Below are 25,355 nucleotides of genomic sequence, written 5' to 3'. Positions count from 1 at the left end.
GGAGAAGGGAGTCTTCCTTAATGACCACATGATTCACTTAATAACTGAGGCAAAAAATAGTAGTAAAAGGGAGTGCAACTCACTTAACAATGGTCTTGTTCTGCAAGGGAAATTTTGGGCTCAGTTGTGGTTGTAAGTCAAGGACTACCCATAACAGATTTTCCTGTACAGGTAGTTCTGGACATACGCCCACAATTGAGCCCAAAATTTCTGTTGTTAAGTGAATTTTGCCCCATTTTATGATCTTTCTTGCCACAGTTGTTAAGTGAATCACTGCAGTTGTTAAGTTAGTAACCTGGTTGCTAAGTGAATCTGGTTTCCCCATTGATTTTGCTTCTTAGAAAGTCACAAAAATGGGACACTGCAAACGTCATAAATATGAGTCGGTTGGCAAGCGTCTGTGTTTTGATCATGTGACCGTGGGGATACTGCAGTGGTCGTAAGTGTGAAAAACAGTCATAAATCACTCTTTTCAGTTCCGTTGTAACTTTGAACGGTCACTAAATGAACTGCTGTAAGTTGAGGACTAATTGTGGCCCCTTTTCAGCATACCTTTCCCATGAAACACAAGGAAAAACTGTGCAAAAGAAAATTTACATATTTTGGAAGATGAAATCCTGATTTTATATGCCGTTCTAAGCTGAGGCAGAATTTGTGAAAATCAGAAGAATTTTGATGTTGATAAGCACCATCCTAACCATTTAGTTATGTACACAGAATGGGCAAAATCCATTCTGCACGTGCGTTCTTCAAACTCACGGTGACAATCATGGTTTGCTTCCTGAGACCACAGGGAGTAGGCCACCATCCTTCGGTACAATATCAACCGCAGTTAATGGCAGCAAGAGACAGAGCAAATACAGGAAGAAAATATTTAATAGTTTCCAATAGTTAAGAATGTTCCGAAGGTTTTGAAAAGTCAGCAGTATCTTCCTTCTTACTCCTGTCGCAGCTCTCTCTAACTTTTTTGTTCCTGCTAGTGGAAGAAGCTAAATAATTTCCCCAGCTCTGTGTTCTAGCCACAATTAGCCAAATTCCTCTCAGGGGACTTAACCAGGAAAAATGGAGTTAAGAAGGAATACCAGAAAAACGCAAATGTAACTCAAGAATCCAACTTGGCCAGGGATACAAGGAGAGACCCACAAAGGTCCCAATGCTGTCTTTGCTAAAGTACCTAGGAGCCTATTTTCTGCTCCCTGAAAATCCACATCGCTCTCCCCTCCGGCAACCAATCTCAGTCCAGACTCTGGTTGATGAGCAAAGATTTTCCAGCGCTCTCCCACCAACCCCCCCTCCTTTCCAGACTCCTGCTGAGCTTTATGGCTAAGCAGCAATCTTGCCTGCCTTATGTCGCTTAAAGCCAGACATGTTTGTTTGATAGAATGTGGGGGTGAGTGGGTGAACTTCCTTCTATCACCAGAAACCTTGGTTTCTTACTTGGAGAAAGAGAAGACTGAGAAGGTCTCTTTGATCGTCTCTGCTCAATCAAAGCAAGCTTACAACTCAACACCTTCAACACCTATTGCAGCGCTCTTAAATCTGCTGATTGCTGTCTGTCCAGAGTCCAGAGCGGGCGTGTTGAGACTCAGAAAAGACACCGGGAGCATAAACATCAGATGTGTGGGAGCTCATAATAGTTACTCTGCAGGAATGGAAAAGCACTCTGTGTAGGCTCCAAGCCACCCAGCTCCTTAATGCCTTCTCGTATGCCGTAGAGATAATTACCGGGACTAATTAAAAAGTGACTAAAAAGCATTAAGCTGTAACTCACATGCCTTTTAAATAAAATTCATTTGTCAGAAAAAGTGCTACCAAACTTGCTTTATTTTCCTGCTCTGTAGCAAATCTAAACATGAGGGAGGAAAACCTCCAGGAGTTAGTCCTAAAAAGCTTCAGAAGAAATTAAAGAAAAATTTTCCTAGGCTAGAGTTTGGTCAGTGCCTCAAAAGGAGAAACCTACAATATTATACCCTTGAGAAGGCTTTGGTGCACAACATCCTTGAGCCATGGTTACCATCTCTACAGATAGTCCTCAACTTATGACCACAATTGAGACACAAACTTCCCTTGCTGAACAACGCGGTTGTTAAATGAGTTGCACTCCATTTTACAACCTTTTTTGCTACATTTTAAAGAATTTGTGTCGCTAAGTGAAACAGTTGTTAAGCGCGATTTGTCCCATTTTATGACCTTTCTTGCCACGGTTATTAAGTGAATCCATCTTTCCCCATTGACTTTGGTTATCAGAAGTTTGCAAAGGGTGATCACATGACACTGCAACGGTCATAAATATGAGTCAGTGGCCAAGCAGCTGAATTTCGATCTGGTGACCCTGGGGGTGCTTACAACGGTTGTAAGTGTGAAAAATGGTTATAAGTAACATTTTTCAGGGCTGTTGTAACTTCGGTCACTAAACAAACTGTTGTAAGTTGGGGACTACCTGTATTTCCCCAAATGCCCCAACATTACAATACATTAAAGTTGCCACTCCCAACCTCCAATGAGGGTCGTTTCAAGAGGATCTTGGCAGGAGGAGGAAGAGGAGGAGGAGGTTGTGATCTAAGAGGAAAGTCTTCAGACAACACATCACCACTACCTTCTCCCGAAATCTGGCCCTGGTCCCATCCTTTGAATTCGACACCAGAAGATAACATGGACTTCAAAAAACAAAAAACAACTTATTCTCTTTGATCTGCCTCCCTTCTGATCTCCCAATACTTTGTTTTTACAGAAGAGGCTTCAAGTAACAGGAAAGGTGGCCGTGCATGTCTGTATTGGTTTGTGTGCACAAGTGGACGGAACAAATTAAAGAGTCCCAGGACAAAAGAAGGAGGAAGAGAATCGGCAAAGGGCTAAACAGGCTAGAGTTATGGAAAATGGCTCCAGTTATTCCCAGAAGACCAAAGGGCGGTGACACCCTTTGGCTTCCAACCAAGACAGGTGCAATGTTGAATGTTCCTGCACCTGGCAACCACCTGCTGAGGCTGCCACACCCCTGCCCAGAACCCAGTAACTACTACCTGCTTTCTGGTTAACACTGGGCTCTTAAGAAACCATACCTGCCTTTTTACACAACGGTTAATTCTCCATTACCCACAAACGGCCTCCCACAGCTCTGCCAGGAAGGTCTGAATTCACTGCAACTTAGTCCTCAACCAGTATATTTTCTACTTCACAGAAGGGATCTCTTGTATTTACCTGGGATTTATTGCTTTCCATGCTCCCAAATGCTTACCAAAACGTCAAACATTGGTGTCCCAAAGGTGCTTTTTTCAGAGGCAACTGGACTTCTTTGAACACGTTTTGCTTCTCATCCAAGAAGCTTCTTCAGCTCTGACTGGATGGTGGGGCTGAATATTTCAGTCAGAGCTGAAGAAGCTTCTTGGATGAGAAGCAACAGATCTTCAAAGAAAAAACCACAAAGTCCAGTTGCCTCTGGAAAAAGCACCTTTGGGACAAACATGACCTGGATGACTGAGAATCTCTATAGTCAAACATTGGTGGTCATTCACTTTCTAAACCTACTAGAATTCTGACCTACACATGACATTCTGTAATGGCCCAGTTCCTACACCTTTTAGAACTTCCTTTCATACACATTTTTCCCTTAGACACTTGACTTTTTATTCATATCAGCTTTCCTCAGGTCGGTGCTTTGAGAAAGTCATTGTTGGATAGTAGAGATTTAAGAGTTGAACTGGGAGCAGGGAGACCCGGGTTCAAGTCTACCCTCAGCCCGCCAAACTCACTGAGGCAGGTCCCAATCTCTCAGCCCAAACCACCTCACAGGATTGTGGTCAGGGGTGGGCTACTATGGGCTTGCCCGGGTTCAGGAGAACCGGTAGCTAACGTTACAGCTGGTTCGGAGAATCTCCAATCCCACCCCGGCCTGGCCCCTCCTGGCCCACCCCTCCCAGGAGTCTCCACGCGGCCCATTTTGGATGTGAGGTAAATGCAGGGCCTGCACAGAGGCTCGGGGAGGGGGGAAAATGGGCCTCCCAGAACTTCCAGAAGGGCCTCCGGAGCCCAGGGGAGCCAGTTTTCACCCTCCCAGAGGCTTGAGGAAAGCCTCCGGAGCCTGGGAAAGGCAAACCCCACCCCCTTCCATGATGCAGGAGGGTGACTAGGCCACGCCCACCCAGCAACCGAGCAGAGAACCCGTTGCTGAAATGTTTGAGGCCCACCCCTGTTTATGGTTATGGAGAAAAAACGGAGGCGGGAGAGCTGTGAATATAAGTTATTCAAGTACTGCAGGGGAAATTTAGTCCCAACATTTCTGCAAGACTGCCCCACTATCTTTCCTGGTTTTCTATTATTCCAACTTTTCCTTTGAAAATCCCAAAGCTTTGGATTACTTTATTTGATAAACTTGTTTACCCCCCCCCCCAAAAAAAGGGTTCAAAAATGATGGGTAGGAATGCATTGCCTTTACACCACAATTAACAGCTCATGAGGTAAGCCACCCCTGCATTTGGGCCCAGCCTTTGTGCTCGGAGCAGTCATGAATCCAAAGATGCCAAGCCAATCCCTTCCTAAACAAACCCAGGAGTCCTGAGACGAGCCTCCTTTATGCGCTCATTCACACGCCAACTTCCTTCTCCTCCCAGCTCCCAGCACATTCCATGTTGCCTCCCACTAGGTCACACTCCCACCCCACCTCTGGGGATTGGACAAGAGCTAGCCAAACGAGTCAGAGGCGAGACAGGCGCCAAGCTACTCCGACTGGTGCCCAGTCGAGTGGCACTAACAAACCTGGCACTAACGAACCAGAAGTGCTCTCTTTGGCTCATTAATTTGATGGGCATTCCCAGGGTGAGGCCATTAAGTGGTGGCAAATAATTGCCTCAAATCCTCTTGGGGAATTAATGGAGGAGTCCCTTGCTTGACAATACCCCTCCCTAGAAATCAGATTTCTTTAAAAAAGGAAATACGATCCCACTAGCAAGCAGCGAGAGAAATGGAAGGAGAAACTTTGAGACTTTAGGAGATACTCCTCCAATCTGACTGTCCAAGTGCTTGCAGAACTACATTTCCCAGCATCCCATATTATTGGTGATGCTGGGAGACTGTGGTTTGTCAGTATCTGGAGTGTTGCATGTTATATGTAATAATTCTACTGAAAACTGAGATTGGGTGTGAGCAATTTTGGGGGAAAGAAGTAAACCCCAGTAGATACAGGTAGTCCTTGACTTACGACCACAATTGAGCCCAGAATTTCCATTTCCAAGCAAGGCAATTGTCCAGTGAGCTTTGTCCCATTTTACGACCTTTCTTGCCACAGTTGTTAAGTGAATCACTGTAATTGTTAAGCAACTTGTTAACCCTGAAGCTGACCTGACTGAAGCCATTTTTTTTCACCACTTAGTGTTCCAATACTGGAGCTGAGGGAGGGGGGGAATTGAGATAGAGGGAAACATATACAGCCAAAACAACATTTTTCTCTTGGGAATCAAGGACAGTCTCACACCTGGTCAGAAGAAGACAGAGTGATGTAGCCCGACTGCCAACCTGTTCTGTGATTGGACCACGTGACTGATTGTCTTGAGAAAGTGGGGAAACTTTTACTTTTAATTAGGTGAAAACCACGGGAGACATTAGAGTCGGCTTTCTCCAGATATGTGCCAATATGATAATTCCAAATAAAAGTATTCTTTGATGAATCTACATGCCTTGGAGTTTTGCTTACTATGGATTTATTACTTGGAACCTTGACACTAGTAACACAGTTGTTAAGTGAATGTGGCTTCCTCATTGACTTTGCTTGTTGCAAAAGGTGATCACATGACCCCAGGAGACTGCAACCATCATAAATATGAGCCAGTTATCAAGCATCTGAATTTTGATCATGTGACAATGGAGATGCTGATGAGAAGTGTGAAAAATGGTCATGAGTCACTTTTTCAGTGCTGTTATAACTTCAAACAGTCATTAAATGAATGGTTGTAAGTCAAGAAACTACCTGTAAGGAATAGGAGCTCCAATTCAGTACTTAGCTTGATATAAAGCTGATATAATCCGAATCCTTTTAAAGATAACCTAATGCTCTTTGAATGTTTTGATACTACAGCTCCTATAATCCCTTGCCATTGGCCATGTTGGCTGAGGCTGACAGGATGTGAAATCTAAACTGTTGGGTGATGACGAACTCTGGACTTGAACCCATGCAAACGAAACTATGTGCAAATGTGCTGATCAACATATTTTCCTGTAAGTGTACCCTCATTATTGTTGCCCATCATTCCTGCAAAGACTGATCAATGAAAGCACCTATAGGGTGTTTCCTACTCACTAGCCTGCCCCCTGCAAGCTGCTTGCCAAAGCCCCACTACGGTCAATGGTGCCCTAAGACTGGCAGTGCCCGCCATGGAATCACAAGAATGCCCTTGAAAAACCCACAACCCAGCTGGCACTGGGAAACACGGCAACCTGATCAGCAAGGATAGCTTCAAGCCCTCGCCTTCCAGGCACCAAATGGACAAAGTGAAAAATGCAGATGGGCGGTCTTGGACGAAGGAGAAGGAAATGAGAGAGAGGGAAAGGGATATAATAAATCTTTGGGACGTTTGCATTATACTGAAAAAATACAGAGCTCTTAGGCCCAGGGAGCTGATCTAGCCTGCATCTTCCAAAAGGAAGCCACAAGGCATGGCACCATGCCCAGGGGTAATTGGTTCCAAATGCGTCTCCTTCTGGGGTGTGGTGTGGGTAAAAAAGGCAAAAAACACAGATCTGGGCAGAGGTGCCAGTTGAAATATCACATCTTCAAAGCTGGTTGAAGACGAGGAGTCAGAAGGGAGTGGTGCCCAGTATTCAAGCAGAGACAGGGGTTGGGTGCCAGGACTGTTGAGTTCCCTTGGCCAGGAGAAGGTGGTAGCAGATCAAAAGTTGAAAGGACGGACTTGAGTGGGTTAAGAACAGGAACCGACATCTTGAGGACTGAAGCTTTGCTATAATTGTTAGTTCACATAACCACAGGATTTTGTTTTTCTTGGGATGACTGGAATATTTTTTGGCGGGTGCTGCCTCTCCTATTGCTTTAACCCCTAGAAGGTGGTGGCCCGAATTGCACACTCAGCTTGCTTGATTAGATCTCATCTGGGTTGAGAATGATCCTCCTCTGTTTTTCATCTGTCCAAACTTCTTGTTTCAACAATCCCCCCTCGACCTCCGATGAGAGGATACAACAAATCTCAGAGCCATCCATCTCACAGCTAACACACACCATTCCCAAATGAACTTAGGAGCAACATCTGAGGGGCCTCTTCCTGGATCTAGGACAGTAGCTTTCTTCACCCAGCAAGAGCCCAAGAACTTCCACAGTTATCTTACCTCCATCAACCCAAGTGGTATCCTGTATGACTCCATCCTTTATCATTGACCAAGGACTGTAAATATTACTTGTTTAAACTTTGGTGAGCAAAGCAGACTATAATTAAGAAAAATAAGTGAGTATTCCCCTTTTGGTAAGGTGGGGTGTCACACTCCATCAATGACACTATGAAATGTCTGGGACCACTCCCCCCATGACCCATTTAGCCATGACAGGAAGCAACTGCAATGGAGCAAGCAAGAACCCATGGCATTCCACTCTCCCCCACCACATTTGACTGGCACAAACAACTGCTTTTGCCAGGTGCAAATAACTAGGAGCATTTGTTGAGTTCAAAGAACAGAAGATTTTATTATTGCTACCTATAGAGAAGAATCCGGTCAACTAACGGTCAAAGCTAAACTGGCACTAAATAAGGGTCAACAGAATTCACAGGGGGTAGACTTGAGTCTCTTGTGGCTGTGCAATTATTCCAAACATATGACACATTTAACTCCGCCTTCCAGCTCAGCCTGCTCATCTTCTACCTTATCAACGTTCTCCATTTGGACTACAACCCCACATACAAATACACACACCTTTTAAAGAAAGACGACCAGGAGAATTATTATCATTATGACAGCTATCAATCTCCCAGGTCCAAAGGTAGCACCGATGACAAAACATATTTGCATTTGATGTAGGATAGATGCCTGGGAGAGAGATAGGGAGCTTAATCCTTCCTCAACTTTTGCTCCAGCATATCAAATAATCTGTCATTGCACGTAAGGCCACAATCCTGATTTTCTTGAACCTTATAGCCTATTCTTCTTTTCTTTATCTTTTAGATGAAGGCAAAAAAGAGAGAGAGATTGAGATGAAAGGCAAATACAATAAGCACAGCTCTGCATTTTCATACTGCAGTACAATTATTTCACTTTCAAATTATTTGCTTGCAGACAAACAAAGTGTGCCTAAGAATAACTAAGTTATTCCATGGTTCTGTTCCTATAATACAGCACTGTATCAGCTGCCACGGTAGGAAGTACCAACCCTCCATTCAATAATTAAGCAGCAAACTCACATTCCCATTTCAAAAATACACGTTCAGCCAGTCTCAGAGGGATGATCTTCCATTTTTATGGCCACAAACAGGTACATGACACCTGGCTTCCCAGGTGTGACCATTTCAACATACTCAAATCCGATTAAGGCAGTGAGATTCAATAGTATACTCGTCTAGCTGATGCTTCTGCTGCAAATAAAATCAATGAACACTTTTAGAAACCTTCTGAATGCATGTCAGGCCTATAAAACGGGACTAATTTGATCCTCCATGCCAGTCCACAACCAGACAGGCCCCACAATATATTCTCTGTAGAGACGACACATATTCAATTTCCTTAAAGCAATATCTCCATTATATATCTCCCTACAGACATTCAGTTCTTTCTTTTTTTTTTCTTTCCTTTTCCTCTTTCTTTCTTTCTTTCTTTCTTTCTTTCTTTCTTTCTTTCTTTCTTTCTTCCTTCCTTCCTTCTTTCTTTTTCTTTCTTTCTTTCTTTCTTTTTCTTTCTTTCTTTCTTTCTTTCTTTCTTTCTTTCTTTCTTTCTTTCTTTCTTTCTTTCTTTCTTTCTTTCTTTCTTTCTTTCTTTCTTTCTTTCTTTCTTTCTTCTTTCTTCCCTTCTCTTTCTTCCTTCCTCCCTCCCTCATAATCTGAAGTCAGAAAGGCTGCCTTATTTGTGAAAAGGGTAATGTTATCTATAGCAGTACTATTTACCATCTCTGTGCTGGCTGAAGATGATGGGAACCACATAGGGGTGAAATCTAGCAGGTTCTGGAGAACCGGTAGTGGAAATTTTGAGTAGTTCGGAGAACCGGCAAATACCACCTCTGGCTGGCCCCAGAGTGGGGTGGGAATGGTGATTTTGTGGAGTGGGAATGGAGATTTTGCAGTACCCTTCCCCTGCCACGCCCACCAAGCAAAGCCCACAGAACCGGTAGTAAAAAAAATTTTTTTTGAATTTCACCACTGGAACCATACCCATCTGAGGGAAGCACTCATTAAAGAAAACTAAATTAGAGGATTATAATAGCAAGACGGGGCTCTTAAAAAGCAAGCAAAGAGGAGAAAATCACAAGAGGGTAAGTTTTGAACTTGGGATTGTGCAATACACAATGTAATACGCACTGAATGCATTAAGGCAGAGGGTTTCAGACTTATTCAGGCTGTGGCAAGTTTTTCTTTTTTTAAATGTGATTCTTGAGAGCGCCCACGCGAAAGATAAAATTCTAATTATTATAAACTGGCTGCCTTTTATTGATTTTTTTACACCCCCACCCCTTAGGATCTCATGGAACCTCAGAGGGTTCTAGGATTCCATATAATGTTTGGGGAAACTGCTTTAGAGCAAGGAGAGAAACAGAACTAACTTTTGGAAAGTAGGTGGCTGGGCGCCAGGCCTTGGGAATACTCGAAGGCTCTCTAGGCTGACAGTCACTATCTTTATAGCTATCACAGTCATAGGCTGAAATAACAAACCCAACTCAAATGTGTGTCACTGGCTGCGAGGATGTGTGTGTGTCAAGTTTATGTTTGAGAGTATACAACCTCTGAGCCTGCCCACATGGCTCCTACGCTTTTCCCGAGGGGTTACCACAAGCCTGCTAATTGTTTTCCCAGGCAGTTCATACAGAGTCTCAACCGCCCTAATGCTTTCTGTCAAGGTCTCTGTCCCATCCAGGAGGGCTGGGGAGGGGGGAGGGGACTGGGAGCAGGCTGTTTTCATGGCACTCGCATGCCGGTTGCTGCTATAAATATCAATTGCCGACAACGTACAACGTAGCCGTTTGCTACTCAAGTCCAGCATAAACAAGGCCTATAGGAAAAAACCCTTGAGAAATGAAGAAAAGCAACTAGCTCTCTTCTCAAGTGCCACGTTCAACCAGATTATTTAGAACCCACTTCAGAAAAAAAAGGGGGGGAAACCACTCTTCCAGCCCATTACCTAACCCACAGAGGAAAAAACCCTAAATCAGCATATTTCTTCTTAAAGTGGCTAGTTCTTTCACCTTTCCCATAAAATATCTGCCAGCATCTCCAGCCACAGAAACATTAAAACACATGCATTCCCAATCAAAAATAGAATATTCAGTTCTTTCAAATATGTGGAACCAAACAGCCAGCAAATGTCTCAAACAGCACTCAAATTTGATTTGAGTAGTAAATATAAAGGAAAATAAATACTCTACCAAATTAGTTTTAATAAAGTAGAAATAAATTTCTACTTTAGCATTTCTATGATTTAAAAATCCTAGTTTTAGAGAGGGTGCTTAATGATCACAAACTTCAAATATACAAGCACTGTTAAATTTAATCTTTTGCCTATTCTCATCCCTTTTCCTTTTGAGGTCCAGCACAGAGTTCAAGAATTTCCATTCTTCTGTTCTTCCATTTTCAGAAATTACCTCTAGTTCAAACAGAACTCTATGCCATATAAAGTATTTATCTTTAAGGGCCAGTGAACACTTTGTTATTTTCTTTCTAACAGACTAACATTGCTACCCACCTTTGGAATTCTCCATTCTGTTGACATAGCAAGTTCCAAATGCTAAACATTCCAAGATCTGATTTGTTCATTTTGGTGGACAGTCAAATAAAATACCTAATTGGCTTAATTAAATTCAGACTTTTTCCCAGATGCTTTAAATTAGAGGTTAGACACATGAAGAAAACCTCAAAACCTCAATTTAAGAATGTCGCCTTTCTCATTCTGGAAAAATACAACTACATTCCTGGAATAGATGGTATTATTTTGAGAACAACACAGAGAAATTCCAAGTGCTTTGTTTTAAATCCAAAGAATGTGTGCACCCATTACATTTTGCTGCCATGGGATGACTCATCCATGGGTAGTCTCCTTATTATATGGCAGATATATACATGTAGAAAGTGCATGCAATATCATGAGATTGGGGAGTGGGGGGGCAGAATGTTGCAGAGAATAGCAGAATAAAGTCTCTGAAACCGAAGCCTATCTTAAGCTACTTGGGTCTCCACACTGGGCCAAGCCGCTTCTTGACATAAGTCCTGCAATATGGATAATACAACAGCAGTTGTAATACATTTGTCATTTCCAAATGCCTCCAAATGAAGTCCCCTTCAGTGACGCTAATTCACTGTATGTCAACATCTCTTCTCATTAATCAAGCTTCATAATTAGACACAATGACCCACTCAGGAAACGACAACAAAAACTTTATAAAGAAAGCCATGGCCTCATAAAGGTATGTTCTCTCTGGCAAGCACAATGATTTCTACCCCTTCAAATCAGTGGCATTTTTATACCACAGAGTCACCGGCTGAATGAAGAGAAAAGAATGTCTATCCATAAGAAGCAAAGCTCAGAAGGAAATTTAAGCAGGGATGGAGGAAGGAGTGAGCTTGCTCATAAAGGACTCTGCAGAAATTTGGCAGCTGGGAAGGGCATGATGAAGTCTTCCTCAACCATGCATTTCCCCCCCCCTCCAGATGCTTTTCCATAATCTTCAGCTAACATGGAAGCTGCAGTCTGAAACCTCTGGAGGATACCAGGTTGGGAGAGTTAAGGATGATGAGATGCATATATTTAGAGAATATCTGGTTGGGGGAAACTGACAGATGAATAGTGGATATAAGCAGATAGCAGAGCCACAGAGGAAAGGGAATTAAAGGCACAGATTGGTGAACAAAAACTAGGCATTTAGCTTGACAAACGAGGGCAAAGGAAAGCAGGGGCCCAATTTCACCATCATGGGCCACATGATACAAGCTGTCTGGTTTTTCTCACTCAGCTCATTTTCAGGTAAAGGTGGATGGGAAAATCATAAGCAATTTTGATTTTTTTTAAAATTAGGGGAAGCAATAAGAAAATCACCTGTGCTGATTTCTCCACCCAGTGCAAGCTAAATGCCATCTTTTCTGCCCTCTGAGGGATTTAATTAAGCTCACCCCAATTAACTGAAAAGGACACACCTCTGCACAATCCATCAGCAATTTAGCCTTTCATACGGTAAAGGCAGATTTTGCGGACCCAGGCAGAGACTCTCCCCTCCCGCCGTTTCTGCAGACTCGCCAGATTCAAGGGGGGGGGGTGTAAAAAGCCAAAAGGCAACCATACAGAAAATTTTATTTTATTTTTTTAAAAAGGAGGGGAAAATAACGAATAAGCTTTACGGTACCTTAGCAGATCGCTGAGCGTTATCCCGATGCCTCCAAGGCCCAGCCGCAACTGAGCTGCCAATGGCTAGAGGGAGGAGTCCGGCCGATATAACCCCTCCCACCCCGCCCAATCGGAGAGGAGAGGGTGTGGCCGCAATGCTGCTCTGAGGGGGGAATCTTCGACTGCAAGAAGAGAGGCTTGAAAGGGCAGACCCGCACACCCCTGTGGAGCCGGGAGGAGGGGGGGGAGAATTGACTGACAGACGAGTTCGCCAACCACAGGAAGCAGAGCGGAGGGGGCCCTCTGAGAAGCTGAATGGGCTTCTTTATGTGGGAACAGTTCGGGGAGAGGGTGGGAGGGGGAAGGGGAAGGATGAATGAGGTCTATTGTCTACTGGGGGGGGGACTAGGATGACGTCAGAGGCTAGACCCTCAGGGGAAGAGGGGTGAAGCAAAACAGGAGTTATGCATTCTCTCCTTTTCAGTCCTAGCTCTCCATCAGGACCCTTCTTCCCTCCCATCAGCCCTTCCCTCAATCGCAGGACCAGAGATTCCCAAATTTGGTACTTTGGGGGGGGGGGGAAACTAGCTGCGCAAGAATGACATCATCCAAGGCTACCTGGAAGCGCCTTTCAAATCCTTGCACCCTTGAGTGAGTGCTGCTAGAGCGTCTCTTACCGGATGGGCTGTCACTCCAACTCATGTTGCTTTTGACTTTTGTTTTAGTCTATCTCCCAGATTCAAGTTAGTAGAAAAATTGGGTAGAGGTGAGACTTCCTGTTACGGCATCTAAGTCAGGTTCAGACAACAACCACTCCGGGCTAATAGGTTGGACATGTGTGGTCCAGTATGTTGTGGGAAACCCAGGTGTTGTTTTAGAGCAGTGTTCCTCAACCTTGGCAACTTGAAGATGTCTGGACTTCAACTTCCAGAAATCCACAGCCAGCTTTTCTGGCTGGGGAATTCTAGGAGTTGAAGTCCAGACATCTTCAAGTTTCCAAGGTTGAGAAACACTATTTTAGAGTATTGTGTGAATCAAACTATCGTGACTCTGTTTTGGTTCTGGGACATAAACATTCTGTGAAGGTATTATTTTTTTATTTTTAGCTTTTAGTTTAGCAATTGGAGTGAATGCAGTCACAGTCTCTCATAGTCCCAGGACTCCTTCTGATCAGGAATCTTGTGCCAGTTTGACAATTCGCTCAAAAACAAAGACTATGGCACATTAAAAGTTCAGAAATATGGCACACAAACAAACCAGATGGAGTTATGATTGGATTGCTGAGGCCACCATTTCTGACCCCTCTCTTCAAACCTCCTTGGACTCAACCAGTGAGACCCTGTCCAGCTACACTGTGGGTGCTGAGCTGGCTGGAAATAGATTTCTGAATACAATTCGGGTCCTGGTTTCACAATCTGTTGGTCTTAAATTTCTTGGATCCAGTTTATCTACAGGATCATCTCTTCCAAATAGAATCTGCCTTCCCAGTTCAGTCAGCTCAAGAATACAATACAATACAATAGTAGAGTTGGAAGGGACCTTGGAAGTCTTCTAGTCCAACCCCCTGCCTAGGCAGGAAACCCTAGGCAGGAAACCCAAAGAAGATTTGGTGTGGGGTCCTCTTCTGGAAACTTAAAAGAATCAGGACCTCCAAGCAGCTTCTTATAAGAGTGATACCTCTCTCTGACACATGCTACTCTCCAAAATTCAGGTGGCACCCATAATTTTAGTATTTTGGAAAGCCTAGTGGTCTGGCTTTCTTGTGTTTAAATCTGAAGATCTTTGTGGTGTGGCGCCGTCAATTCTTAGTTTAATTGTACTTTTAATGGCTGTTAATTTAAATAATGTTTAATTGGAGATATTATCAGTTCATTGTTTTCTGATGTACATTATTTGCCAGAATTACTGGAAAGAGCAAGTTTGGTCTAGTGGTTAAGGCACCAGTCTAGAAGCCAGGAGACTGAATTCTAGTCCTACCTCAGGCATGAACGCCATTTGAGTGAGCTTGGGCCAGTCACTCTCTCTCAGCCCAATCTTCCTCAAGGGCTCTTAAACAAACACCATTACCACAGGATTGTTTTTCTTAAGAACTGGACAGGAGTCAACAGACATTTCCCACAAGGCAGGGCTGTGAGAAGTACAGTTTCCCTACCACTGTCCCATTGTTTACATCTCTAAGTGAATTGCAGGCAAGAGTGGAGCTGTTAAATGCAGCAGTGTCTGCAGCAGATCAAGAGGATAGCAAAATGATGACATAGATGGATTGGGGTCACCACATCTCTGTCAATGCCAATCACGGGTACCTGTGTCTCCATGTCGGATGCAAGTGTGTATGTTGTGGTATGATCAACAGACATCTTACCATTTGGCTTACCCTGCACCCAGCTCAGATGAAAGATCGAGTTTATAAGCGGCATCACTACTCTTGGTCCTTGTTCAAATACCCATCTGGATGTGCAGGAAATAGCAAATGCTGCCAAAAGTCTAACTTTGGCACTCTAAGGCTCACATCAATTGGAAAGAATTAATTGAGGCACGCATGCATGCAAAAAACAAGATGATGGGAACGAGCCTTCAGATACTCTCCTGCACACACACACACACACACACAAGCTAACATGTCAGATATATCTGAAATAGAGTATGATGCATAAAGCTTATGGTGCAATAAATCTATGAGTCTTTAAACTCTGACAGATCAGATTTCTTCTTCTTCCTTTCCTTCTCACTTTTGCCAGCGCTATTCTGCCCTCTCGTGGTAGATGAATGTCCCACTCCATCATACCAAGGTCACATTGGTAGTGATGCAGCAAAAGTCCACAGGAGATGACCAAACAGAACCATCATCAATGAAATTAGCTGGAGCAAGGCCGAGAGGAAAGGTTCCCCATGCTACTTTTAGAGATTGAAGTGACTCAACAAATTGGCCCGTGATCATTTTCCCATCCAGAGTGATGAGATACTCTTGCTATATTTGTATGTGTTGATGCTGCATTCAACATTTATGAGCAAAAAAAAAGGAAAGTAGAAACTTTCTCAGGCGTCAAAAGAGGAGGATGCAGTCAGCATGTCAAAGGAAAGAAGATGAGTTGCATCTTACACAATGTACAATGTGAACTGTGCTGGGAGTAAACAAGATTTTAAGCTATAGGAAGAGACATTTCATCTCTTAAAAGTTCATTTAAGTCTTCCCTAGGAAAAACTGCAATAATTCATTCAATTCTCTTTTCTTTGCTCTCTCTTTTTAACTCCTGAAACTTCATCCATAACCAAATCAAGCCTGGAAAGATTAATATAGCATAAGCCTCAAGGAGACTTCAGATAGTATTGACTAAAAAATGATTATATCAGAGAATTCAAAAAGACAAACATGTCCAGCATTATTCTTTCTCTTTCCTCCCCCCCACTCTCTCTCTCACACACACACTTTCCCAAAATATAGTGTTTCTCTGGAACAGAAGGAAATAAGAAATCTATATATTTTTTAGTCTTGTCTGTCAGACAGTCTTAATTATAATTCTGTACTCAATCTTAACTAAAAGGCCAAAAAGCCTTGTGGCTGTGATTAAGATTTGAATTGCTTTGACTGACAGTAGTACTTATTAACTTATTAAAATGCATTCCATAGTATTAATGTTAATTTTATTTGCATTTCCTATTTAAGAGAAGAAATAACTGCCCTGAGTAAGAATTCTATATTGCCAGTCCCAGTCTCTAATAAAATTTATTTATTCAATTTTGGCACTATTCAACTTCAAACCGGGCAGCCTACAACATAAAGAAAACACGATTGAACTACAACAAGGAAATAGAATACAATAAAGTAAATAAACGAGATGGAAAATCCAGACATCCAACCAAAACATATACAACATATGTCAAACATGTGTCAAACAAGAGCTTTCTGCCACCTTACCCCAAGGTGAGGACAGCCAGGTCTTTAAAGTTAACTGGAATGTCGTCAGGCTGGGAGCCATCTGGATTTCAAGAGGACCTCACTCCAGAAGATGGAAATATGACACTGTTTAATCAAAGGACCTGGAATATGCCCACTCTGTCGGTTCGTAGTGGCTACGAAAAACCATGAGAGGTAGGTGGTCCCTCAAATAATTGGACCATATTTCATGTAGTATTTTATAGTTGATAGCCAGCATTCAAAGGTGTTTTTTCATAAAGCAATTGGACTGGTTTTCCTTGAGGAAGAAGAAGACATTTTGCTCCTCATCCAAGAAGCTTCATCGGTTCTGGTTCATCCAAGAAGTCGGGCCAGTGCCGATGAAGCTTCTTGAAGGAGAAGCAAAATGTCGTCTTCCTCAGAGAACAAGCAGTCCAGTTGCTTTTTGAAAAAAGCATCTTTGAGACACCTGGAAAACTGAGAATCTCCACAGACATTTGATAACATGCACTTTGATACCCCTAAACTTACCCATTAGAATCAGTGCAATTCATGAAGCTGGAGGGCCGAGTGGGCATTTTGAGGCAATCCCACCATTGCTCATTCCACAGCATTCTGAACCAGTTAAAATTTATGAGTTGTTTTCAAGGGTAGTCCATTGTAGAGAATAATTATTTGTTAATCAGTTCATGGCTTAGGGCAGTGTGTGTGAACCTTAGTTATTTTCTTGGCAATTGGGCAGTATCTACAGTTGGTGATTGTAGCTTTCAGAGAGGCCTTTATACAATTTGTACACAAGAGTCACAATTTATGATAGAATGCATAAGGGTGCACTAATTACATAAGCAGAACGTTAATACAGGGAGATGCAAAGCAAATACCTACTGTTTAACTAATGGTGAATAATGTCAGTGTTTATCCTAAAGGTGTGTAGTGAGTTAATCAATGTGACCTGTGGTTTACATAGCAAATGTCAGTTTCTGAGTTTTTTTGAGTCTGGGAAGGGTCAATGAATCCAATGAACTAGCAAAAGAAGACATCAATACATTCCAGCAAATATTTCCACCATATTTGGGGTTAAAATACCTCTTAGATTAGAACAATATAGCTGGACGGCTTATGTGAATTGTGATGATGTGCTGTTCTGTTCCAGCAATCCCCATATTTTCTTACAAAATATGTTAGACTCAGCTGCCTATATATTTATCTCTGTTCCTGCCTATTGAGGAATTTAGGTGGTGTTGCAAGAACTATTTTGGAGCATCTGAAGCAGAAAAGGCCTGTCTACACATGCAAGTAAGATTACATAGTCAATTTCACACAAACAATTTCAAAAATCACACTGGCTAATCCATATTTGGTCATTTACACATTTCTAAGCAAGTGGAAAATCCCCTAAAGTTTAACTTTGAATATCCATATAATAATAACATTTCTAAAGAACTCAAAATTTTTAAATGTGGAGCCCAGCCCCAGAAGTTCCCTTCCTCTGTCTTCAACTATAAATTATAAATTTGAGAGCAAGGATTGCCATACTTTTAATCCCTGGAAGGTTTTTTTAAGAGCTTTTATGAATATTAATATTAGCTTAGCAATGGAAGAAAAATAATACAAGGGCTTAATAGATATTAAAAATGAATAACCTCTTTGTTTATAAAATATGACTGGGAAAACATGTAGCTACTTTTCTGTTCAATACCTTCCAAACTTGTTGGGGCTACAACATCCAAGATTCTTTAGCTAGGCCATGCTGCCAGGGAATTCTGGGAGTTGCAGTCCCAGAACATCTGGAGAGCATCAATGCAATGTGCTGATATACAGATGGAAGAAGCTGATCTAGGCTGGGACCTGATGTACAGTTTCTAGGCTCTTTCTTGGAAGAAGAATATAAAGGTAGTCCTTGACTTACAACAGTTCAATTAGTGACTGTTTGAAGTTACAATGGCATTGAAAAATATGACTTATGACTATTTTTCACACTTATGATTGTTACAGCCTCCCCATAGTCACATGATTTACATTGGGATGCTTGACAATTAATTCATATTGCATGTCCTGGAGTCATGTGATCCCCTTTTGATCCCCTTCTGACAAGCAAAAGTCAATGGGGAAACCAGGTTCACTTAACAACCGTATTACTAATTTAAGAACTTAAATGATTCACTTAACAAATGTGGCGAGAAAAGTCGCAAAATGGGGCAAAACTCGTTTAACAAATTTTTCACTAAGCAGCATAAACCTGGGGCTAAATTGTGGTCTTAAGTTGAGGATTACCTGTATTTGTTTAGTAGTGACTATTCAAAGTTACAATGTCATTGAAAAAAAGGGATTTACAACTGGTCCTCACACTTACAACCATCGCAGAATCCCCATGGTCATGTGATCCAAATTCAGGTACCTGACAACGGGCATATATTTACGATAGTTGCAGCATCCTGAGGTCTCGTGACCACCCCTTGTTTCCTTCCTTGCTTAACGTCTGTGTGATTCACTTAACAACTGCACTGTTTCACTTACCAACCATGGCAAAAGAGGTTATAAAATTGGACTTGGCTTACTTAACAACTGCTTTGCTTAGCAATAGAAATTCTGGTCCCAACTATGGTGGTAAGTCAAAGATTATCTGTATTGACTAGTTGCCCAAGCAGAATCTTATGATTCAGATGATAATGTTCTGCTTATGCCATTCTGATGTCATGATCAGCAGAACTTTGCGATTCTCCAATTCCTTTTGCTCACGTTTAGACATGGCGCTCCTAAGATTTTCTTCACTGCTTTTCCTGGTATGGATTCCCACCAGAATTTGGACCTGTTTACAATGTGACCCAAAGTTTAAGAGCAATATAGCTAAGCTCCGGACTGACGTCGTTCCAAAAAATATGCGGGACACTCGCTTGAAGACACGGGCTGAAATTCTACTCAGAGGCCTTGAGGGGGATTTTTTCGTGCATTATGCCACTAGCCAGTTTTCGGGATTGGCAGGTACCACTCTGTGTAATCCTTTGCCTACGGGTCAGCCCTGCCCTTTGGGCCTTTGTTCATTTAAAGCAAGTGTCCAACCTTGGCACTTTTAAGACTTGTCGACTTCAACTCCCAGAATTCCCCAGCTAGAATTGCTGAATTCTGGGAGTTGAAGTCCACAACTCTTAAAGTTGCCCAGGTTGAACGTCTCTGATTTAAAGGCTGTATGAAGAACTGTCTCTTGACTATCATGTCCACCCACCTCACCAGGATGGGAAGGCAGGGTATGCTGCAGGTCCCGATCAATTATAAATGTACATCTGGTGCAGTGGTGGGATTCAAATAGTTTAACAACTGGTTTTCTGCCCTAATGACCAGCTGGGTATGCATGGCTCAGTGGTCATGTGAGTGTGTGGGTGTAGGCAACTCAACGTCACTCAGGTCGAGGGGCGCTTCATCTTAGCTGTTACCATGTAATAAGGGTTAACCAGAGAGGCAGTTTCTGTAAGCAGAACAATAAAGATTAGGCTAGAAACAACACCAGAATGTTTCCTTCCTGCTTTCCTTACAGGATTAGCCCTGTAAAGTGGGGAAAAAACAAAATGAGATTTCTTCCAACAACCGGTTCTCCGAACTGCTTAGGAAAGTTAAAACCGGTTCTCCCGAACAGGTGCGAACTGGCTGAATCCCACCACTTATCTGGTGGGATCACAAAAAAAGAGCCTTTTCAGTGGTGGCCCCTTCTTTACAGAACATCATTCCTCCTGAAGTATGGTTGGCCACCTACCCTGTTGCTTTTCTGAAAGGCCTAAAAACATGGTTTGGTCAGCAGTCCTGGGTACCACATACAGATGGAACTGATTAAATGGCTGTTTTGATTGTGTTATTGCTGCGATGGGGTGGGGTGGGGTTTTTAATTAGATTTTTATTATATTTTGATTTTTAAAATTTTTGTAAGCAGCCTAGCAACACCTAGATGTAAGTTGGGCCCCTATATACATTTGTTAAAATAAATAAATAAAAACGAATGCAGAGCCCCTTTGCTTCCATACAGCAATGATTGAAATGTCTTTCTGTGCATTGATACGGTTTGCAGCTAGGGAAATCGTTCGTCCTGCCCTCCCTCTTTCAGCAGATTGTGAATTGCAGTGCAGGTTGTGAATTGCTTTATGAAATGTGGCATCACTGCTGATATACAGTGTCTCCAGAGGTGGGTTCCTACGGGTTCGGCCCCGTTTGGCCAAGTAGGTAGTAACTCGGCCTGCCACACCCCCAAACCGGTTCTATTCTTGGCGGTGCCATCTTGATTTTCGGTTCTGCACATGCGCAGAATGTAAATGTATATTGTATGTATATTGCAAAAAAAAAAATTTCCTTTTCTAATATTGTGCACTTGTGCAGACATTTTTAGGTGTTAATTCTTTGCATACCAAACTTGCAGTAATGCTGGCAGAAACCTACCCCTGGTGTCTCCCACCTACCCTATGTCCATTTACAACAATTCATTTTAGTAACTGTTTGAAGTTACAATGGCACTGAAAAAAGTGACTTATGACCATTTTTCACACTTATGACCTTTGCAGCATCCCCACAGTCATGTGATCAAAATTCAGACGTTTGGCAGCTGACTTATATTTATGACGGTTGCACTGTCTAGGGGTCCTGTGATCCCCCTTTGCGACCTTCTGACAAGCAAAGTCAATTGGGAACCAAGATTCACTCAACAACTGTGTTACTAAGTTAACAACTGCAATGATTCATTTAACAACTGTGGCAAGAACAGTCGTAAAATGGGACAAAACTCACTTAATGACTGTCTTGCTTAACAACAGAAAGTGTGGCTTCAATTGTGATCATAAAGTCAAGAACTACCTGTAATTGTATTGTCTTAAAAACAATAACACTGCCAGGACTGAACCCCAAATTTCCACTTCCATCATCACATCTTCATCTTTCTTTTCTGTCTCTTAATTTTTCCCATCCCACCCCTTCTAAAAATAAGACCAGGAACAGAAGTGGAGGAAGTAGAAAACAAGTTTTCATTCATCCGTGATGCTGCACTTTGGGAGTTTCTGCCCGTGGGACTATAAATCTGCAGCTAGTGACTCATCGATGGAGATACAGCTAGTTAGAAGAATTGTTACTAAATATTATTAATATTACATTGATATTTATTCAACATATTATTTTTCTTCCTGAATGGTATGATTTCTCCTAGACTGCATCACTGTAAGAGTCTCTCCCCCCCCCCATTAAAAAATAAATAAATCTGCCATTATGTTAGTATTTCATAGTCATCTCCCTTCCTCCCTCCCTCTTTATAAATATCTTTATAAAGTTTCAACATCATACATTAAAATACAGATTAACATAAATAGAAAAGAGAAAGGAATGACAAAACCCATGAAATGTGCCAAAAAGAAAAATATACATCTGACAAATATAACAAACTTACTTTCTACAGAGATATTAACAATGCTAGAAACTGGGAGACAGTGAGTTCTAGTTTTGTCTTAGGCGTGAAAGACAACTGGGTGACTTTGGGCCAGTCATTCGGCCTCAGTCCAACCCACCTCACAAGGTTGTCGTGGGGAAAATAGGTGGAAGAAGGAGTATCATGTATGTTTGCTGCCTTGAGTTACTTATAAAGTAACAAAGGTGGGATAGAAATCAAATAAATCAATAAATACAACCACATCTCTTAATTTTAAAGAAGTTCTTACAGATTTTTTTTTTTAAAATTGCTGTACCATATTGAATGAATCTTTATTACAACCAAGGGCCAGAAAGAGACAATATAACTGAAAACAGCTAAAATATAATTAAATAAAAGTAGAATTATACAGGCATTGTAATCGTTGATATAAAAAATATGTTACAACGCGGGAGACCATTCATCAAACGGTGTCTAATTTTCACAGCAGCTGCACAGTATTTAGCTACAACCTGAGTTAGAAACAATTTACAATTTGAAAAAAAAAGATGAATATATAAGCATTATCAGAACTTCCAGGGTACTGATGTAAAAGAGGAAGGATATTGGTATTACGAATATCTCTACAGATGGGTCAATAAAATAGCACATGTTGGATTGTTTCAGGCTCTGGGTTATTTATTATTTATTTATTTCCGATCACAATTGATACTTTGGACAATAGAACGTGTTTTGTCCTCTTTTTCATTGTAAAAAAGTTGGTCACCTTAATACTCTTGGCAGCTTACAATCATCAAAATCCAATAAAATATCCATGGGGGGGGGGGAATCAAAAGGAAACAAAGAATACACAATAACATTCCTCATTCAAAAATCCTTTTTGAAAAAGCAGCAGCAGCAACCAGTTCCTTGGTCTCCAATTTGGGTGTGTCTATGCAACACAACTATCCCCCCCCCCAACCCTGCAAATAATTATTAATGGATTAAAGCGCTGCTGAGTCAATTTTGCTGACATCCATGGGATGAATAAGTGAATCATGGTCATATTCCCAGGGACTTCAGCAGGCCTAAAGCACCATAACAGACAACGTTTCCTCCCTTAATGTTACCCAGCCTTTGCTGTGATGACAGGTGGAAATGGAAGCATTAAGAGAAATTGTCCTTCCCTGTTTTGTGGCTGCTGATTTTTTTAGCGGGAGGGAAAACAGACAGGTAGGTCTGGGCAAATCGTGGCTTAAGATCAAGGCAAGCTGGAAGGGGGCTTGGACTTGAAGACCTCCAAGGTCCCTTCCAACCCTATTATCAGGTGCAAAGAATCAGGACCATTCATAAAGTTGTAGATATAGAAAATTTATTCAAGCCGGTATGCAAGAATGTAACAGCACTAAATTGGAACATAAATTCAACAGAATTCACCTCGATCTCTTATACGGCAATGCAAGGACTCTTAAAGTCATGACACATTTAATTCTGCCTCCCCAGCTCTCCCTGCTTTTCTCCTATATCTATGACTCAGAGATGGTATTCAGCAGGTTCTGACCACTTCTGCAGAACCACTAGTGGAAATTTTGAGTAGTTCGGAGAACCGATAAATACCACCTCTGACTGGCCCCGCCCCCATCTATTCTCTGCCTCCTGAGTCCCAGCTGATTGGGAGGAAATAGGGATTTTGCAGTAACCTTCCTCTGCCATGCCCATCAAGCCTGCCACACCCACCAAACCACGCCCACAGAACCAGTAGTAAAAAAAATTGAATCCCACCACTGCAATGACTCTATGGAAGCAGGAGGTCAAGCTGTGCTGGAGGACATTTTTGTGGTGCTCTAAATAACAGAAGGAAATTTTTGCTGATCCTATTGGAAGGCATCAGTCTCAAACATGATTCTGGTACCACCAATATGTGTGGTAATTCTGTAAGAACGAGGCCAGACTATTCTGCTCAGAATCCCAAATTTGGCTCAAGGAAAATAGGAGGAGGAAGAGATATTACGTATGTTCACCTCCTTGGGTTACTTATAAAGTAATCAAGGTGAGATAAAAATCTAATAGATAAAAATAGGAAAAGGAGAGAAACATAGAAACGGATATACTTGAGGACATGGAATATGCATTGATAGAATTATCTATCTGGAGTTAAGGTGGACTAATGCCAGGGGTGGGTTCCTGCCAGTTCTAACCTCTTCTATAGAAGAGGTTCCACAAATCTACCGTGCCGTTTAGAACCGGTTCCAGCTCCCCCCCAACCCGTCCGCACCATGCTTGCCCTGCCCACCGCTCACTGATTGGCTGACTCACCAATCGCCCCACCCGCCTCTATGAGTCCTATCTAAACCTTAAAGTCTTAAAGCTGTCAAGTTTGAACATCCCTGGGTTTTTTTTCCTAAAGGGTTAGGGGTGCAAGGGTCTTGTAACTTGACAGCTTTAAGACTTGCGTGCTTCAAATACCAGAGTTTCTGAGCCAACATTTTGGTTGCTAAACAAGAGCGTTGTTAAGTGAGCTTCACCACATTTTACAAGTTGGCCACACCCACACAGTCACATGACTGCCAAGCCACTCCCACTCAGTCACATGGCCAGCAAGCCACTCCCACAAAGCAGGCCACACCTACAGAAGAGGTTCTAAAAAAATTTGAAACCTACCACTAACTAATGTTCACACCAGAAGCTTCATTGAAAGGATGAGTTTTTAAAGATCAATTTGGTGCATTCAGTTGGTTTAGTGTTAAGGCACAGAGCTAGAAAACTGTACAACTGCGAGTTCAAATCCTGCCTTATCCATGGAAGCCAGCTGAGTGACCTTGGGCAAGTTACTCACTGCACGGGATTGTTGTTTTGGAAAAGTGTGTTGGATAGGTTCAAGACTTGGATGATTTGTAAAAACAATCAATTTTAGGTGGGATATAAATAAATAAGTAGGAAGTGTTACTTTGCAAGATGTTGGATGTCTGGAAGCTGAGTAAGAAAATTGTATCCTTTCACATGATAAAATCAGCTTTAAGCTGTACAGGGAAGATAGGAAAACTCTTTTTTTTTCCCAGCCTCACTCAAGAGCCCTTCTAAATGTACCATATGTCAATGCAGCCTCCATCAGTAACCAAGATAGAAACCACTCAAGTCCATTTTTTCAGAATGAAGAGTACTTTTACTGGTTATGAGTAGATAGCAGCTAGCAAAGCAAGATCTGAGGCAAAAGCGTGCGCAATCATAGATATCAATATGTAACCCAGCTCCCTCCCCCTAGTGATCCCAACCCCCAGTCCAATCCCCACACCTCACAGGTGTCATGTGGGCTGCACTTTCAAAACCCATCATCAGGATGGTATGCCGGACGGTTGGCCTTAGCGGCAAATCCATTATCTGCAGCATGCGCAGTAGATGGTGAGAAAACAACTCCCTTCTTCCTTCACTCCTGTGCTCAAGCTTCCCCTCCCAAATACCATTTATCTCCCCCGCTCCCCGTTTCAATAGCAGCCGAAAGCGAGCAGCAAAGCAGAGGCTGACACCATCAAACTTGAAAAGATGATTGGGAAAGTATCTGTGGCTGTTATGCCATTT

General features: G+C 42.2%; 2 protein-coding genes across 4 annotated transcripts in view; one reads left to right on the top strand and one right to left on the bottom strand.

The window, feature by feature from the left end:
* The window catches only part of LOC309381271 (myosin-10-like), an 83,754-nt gene extending 71,149 nt beyond the window's left edge, over window positions 1-12,605 (bottom strand). For all 3 annotated transcript variants that reach the window (XM_081932055.1, XM_081932056.1, XM_081932057.1), the window contains exon 1: window positions 12,530-12,605. The gene's annotated coding sequence lies outside the window, so the exon portion shown is untranslated. The remainder of the gene's footprint in view (window positions 1-12,529) is intronic.
* Window positions 12,606-19,152: 6,547 nt separating this feature from the next.
* IZUMO2 (IZUMO family member 2) overlaps window positions 19,153-25,355 on the top strand; it is a gene marked incomplete at both ends in the record, with an annotated part of 14,716 nt that continues 8,513 nt past the window's right edge. The window contains one exon of the mRNA XM_081970421.1: window positions 19,153-19,387. Coding sequence (XP_081826547.1) covers window positions 19,153-19,387 — 235 coding nt within the window. The remainder of the gene's footprint in view (window positions 19,388-25,355) is intronic.

The sequence above is a fragment of the Natrix helvetica genome (genome assembly GCF_964273705.1).
Source record: "Natrix helvetica genome assembly, chromosome: Z".
NCBI classification, from domain to species: Eukaryota; Metazoa; Chordata; class Lepidosauria; order Squamata; family Natricidae; genus Natrix; species Natrix helvetica.
The sequence above is the reverse complement of the archived record's forward strand: the minus strand, read 5'-3'. Positions and strand labels throughout refer to the sequence as shown.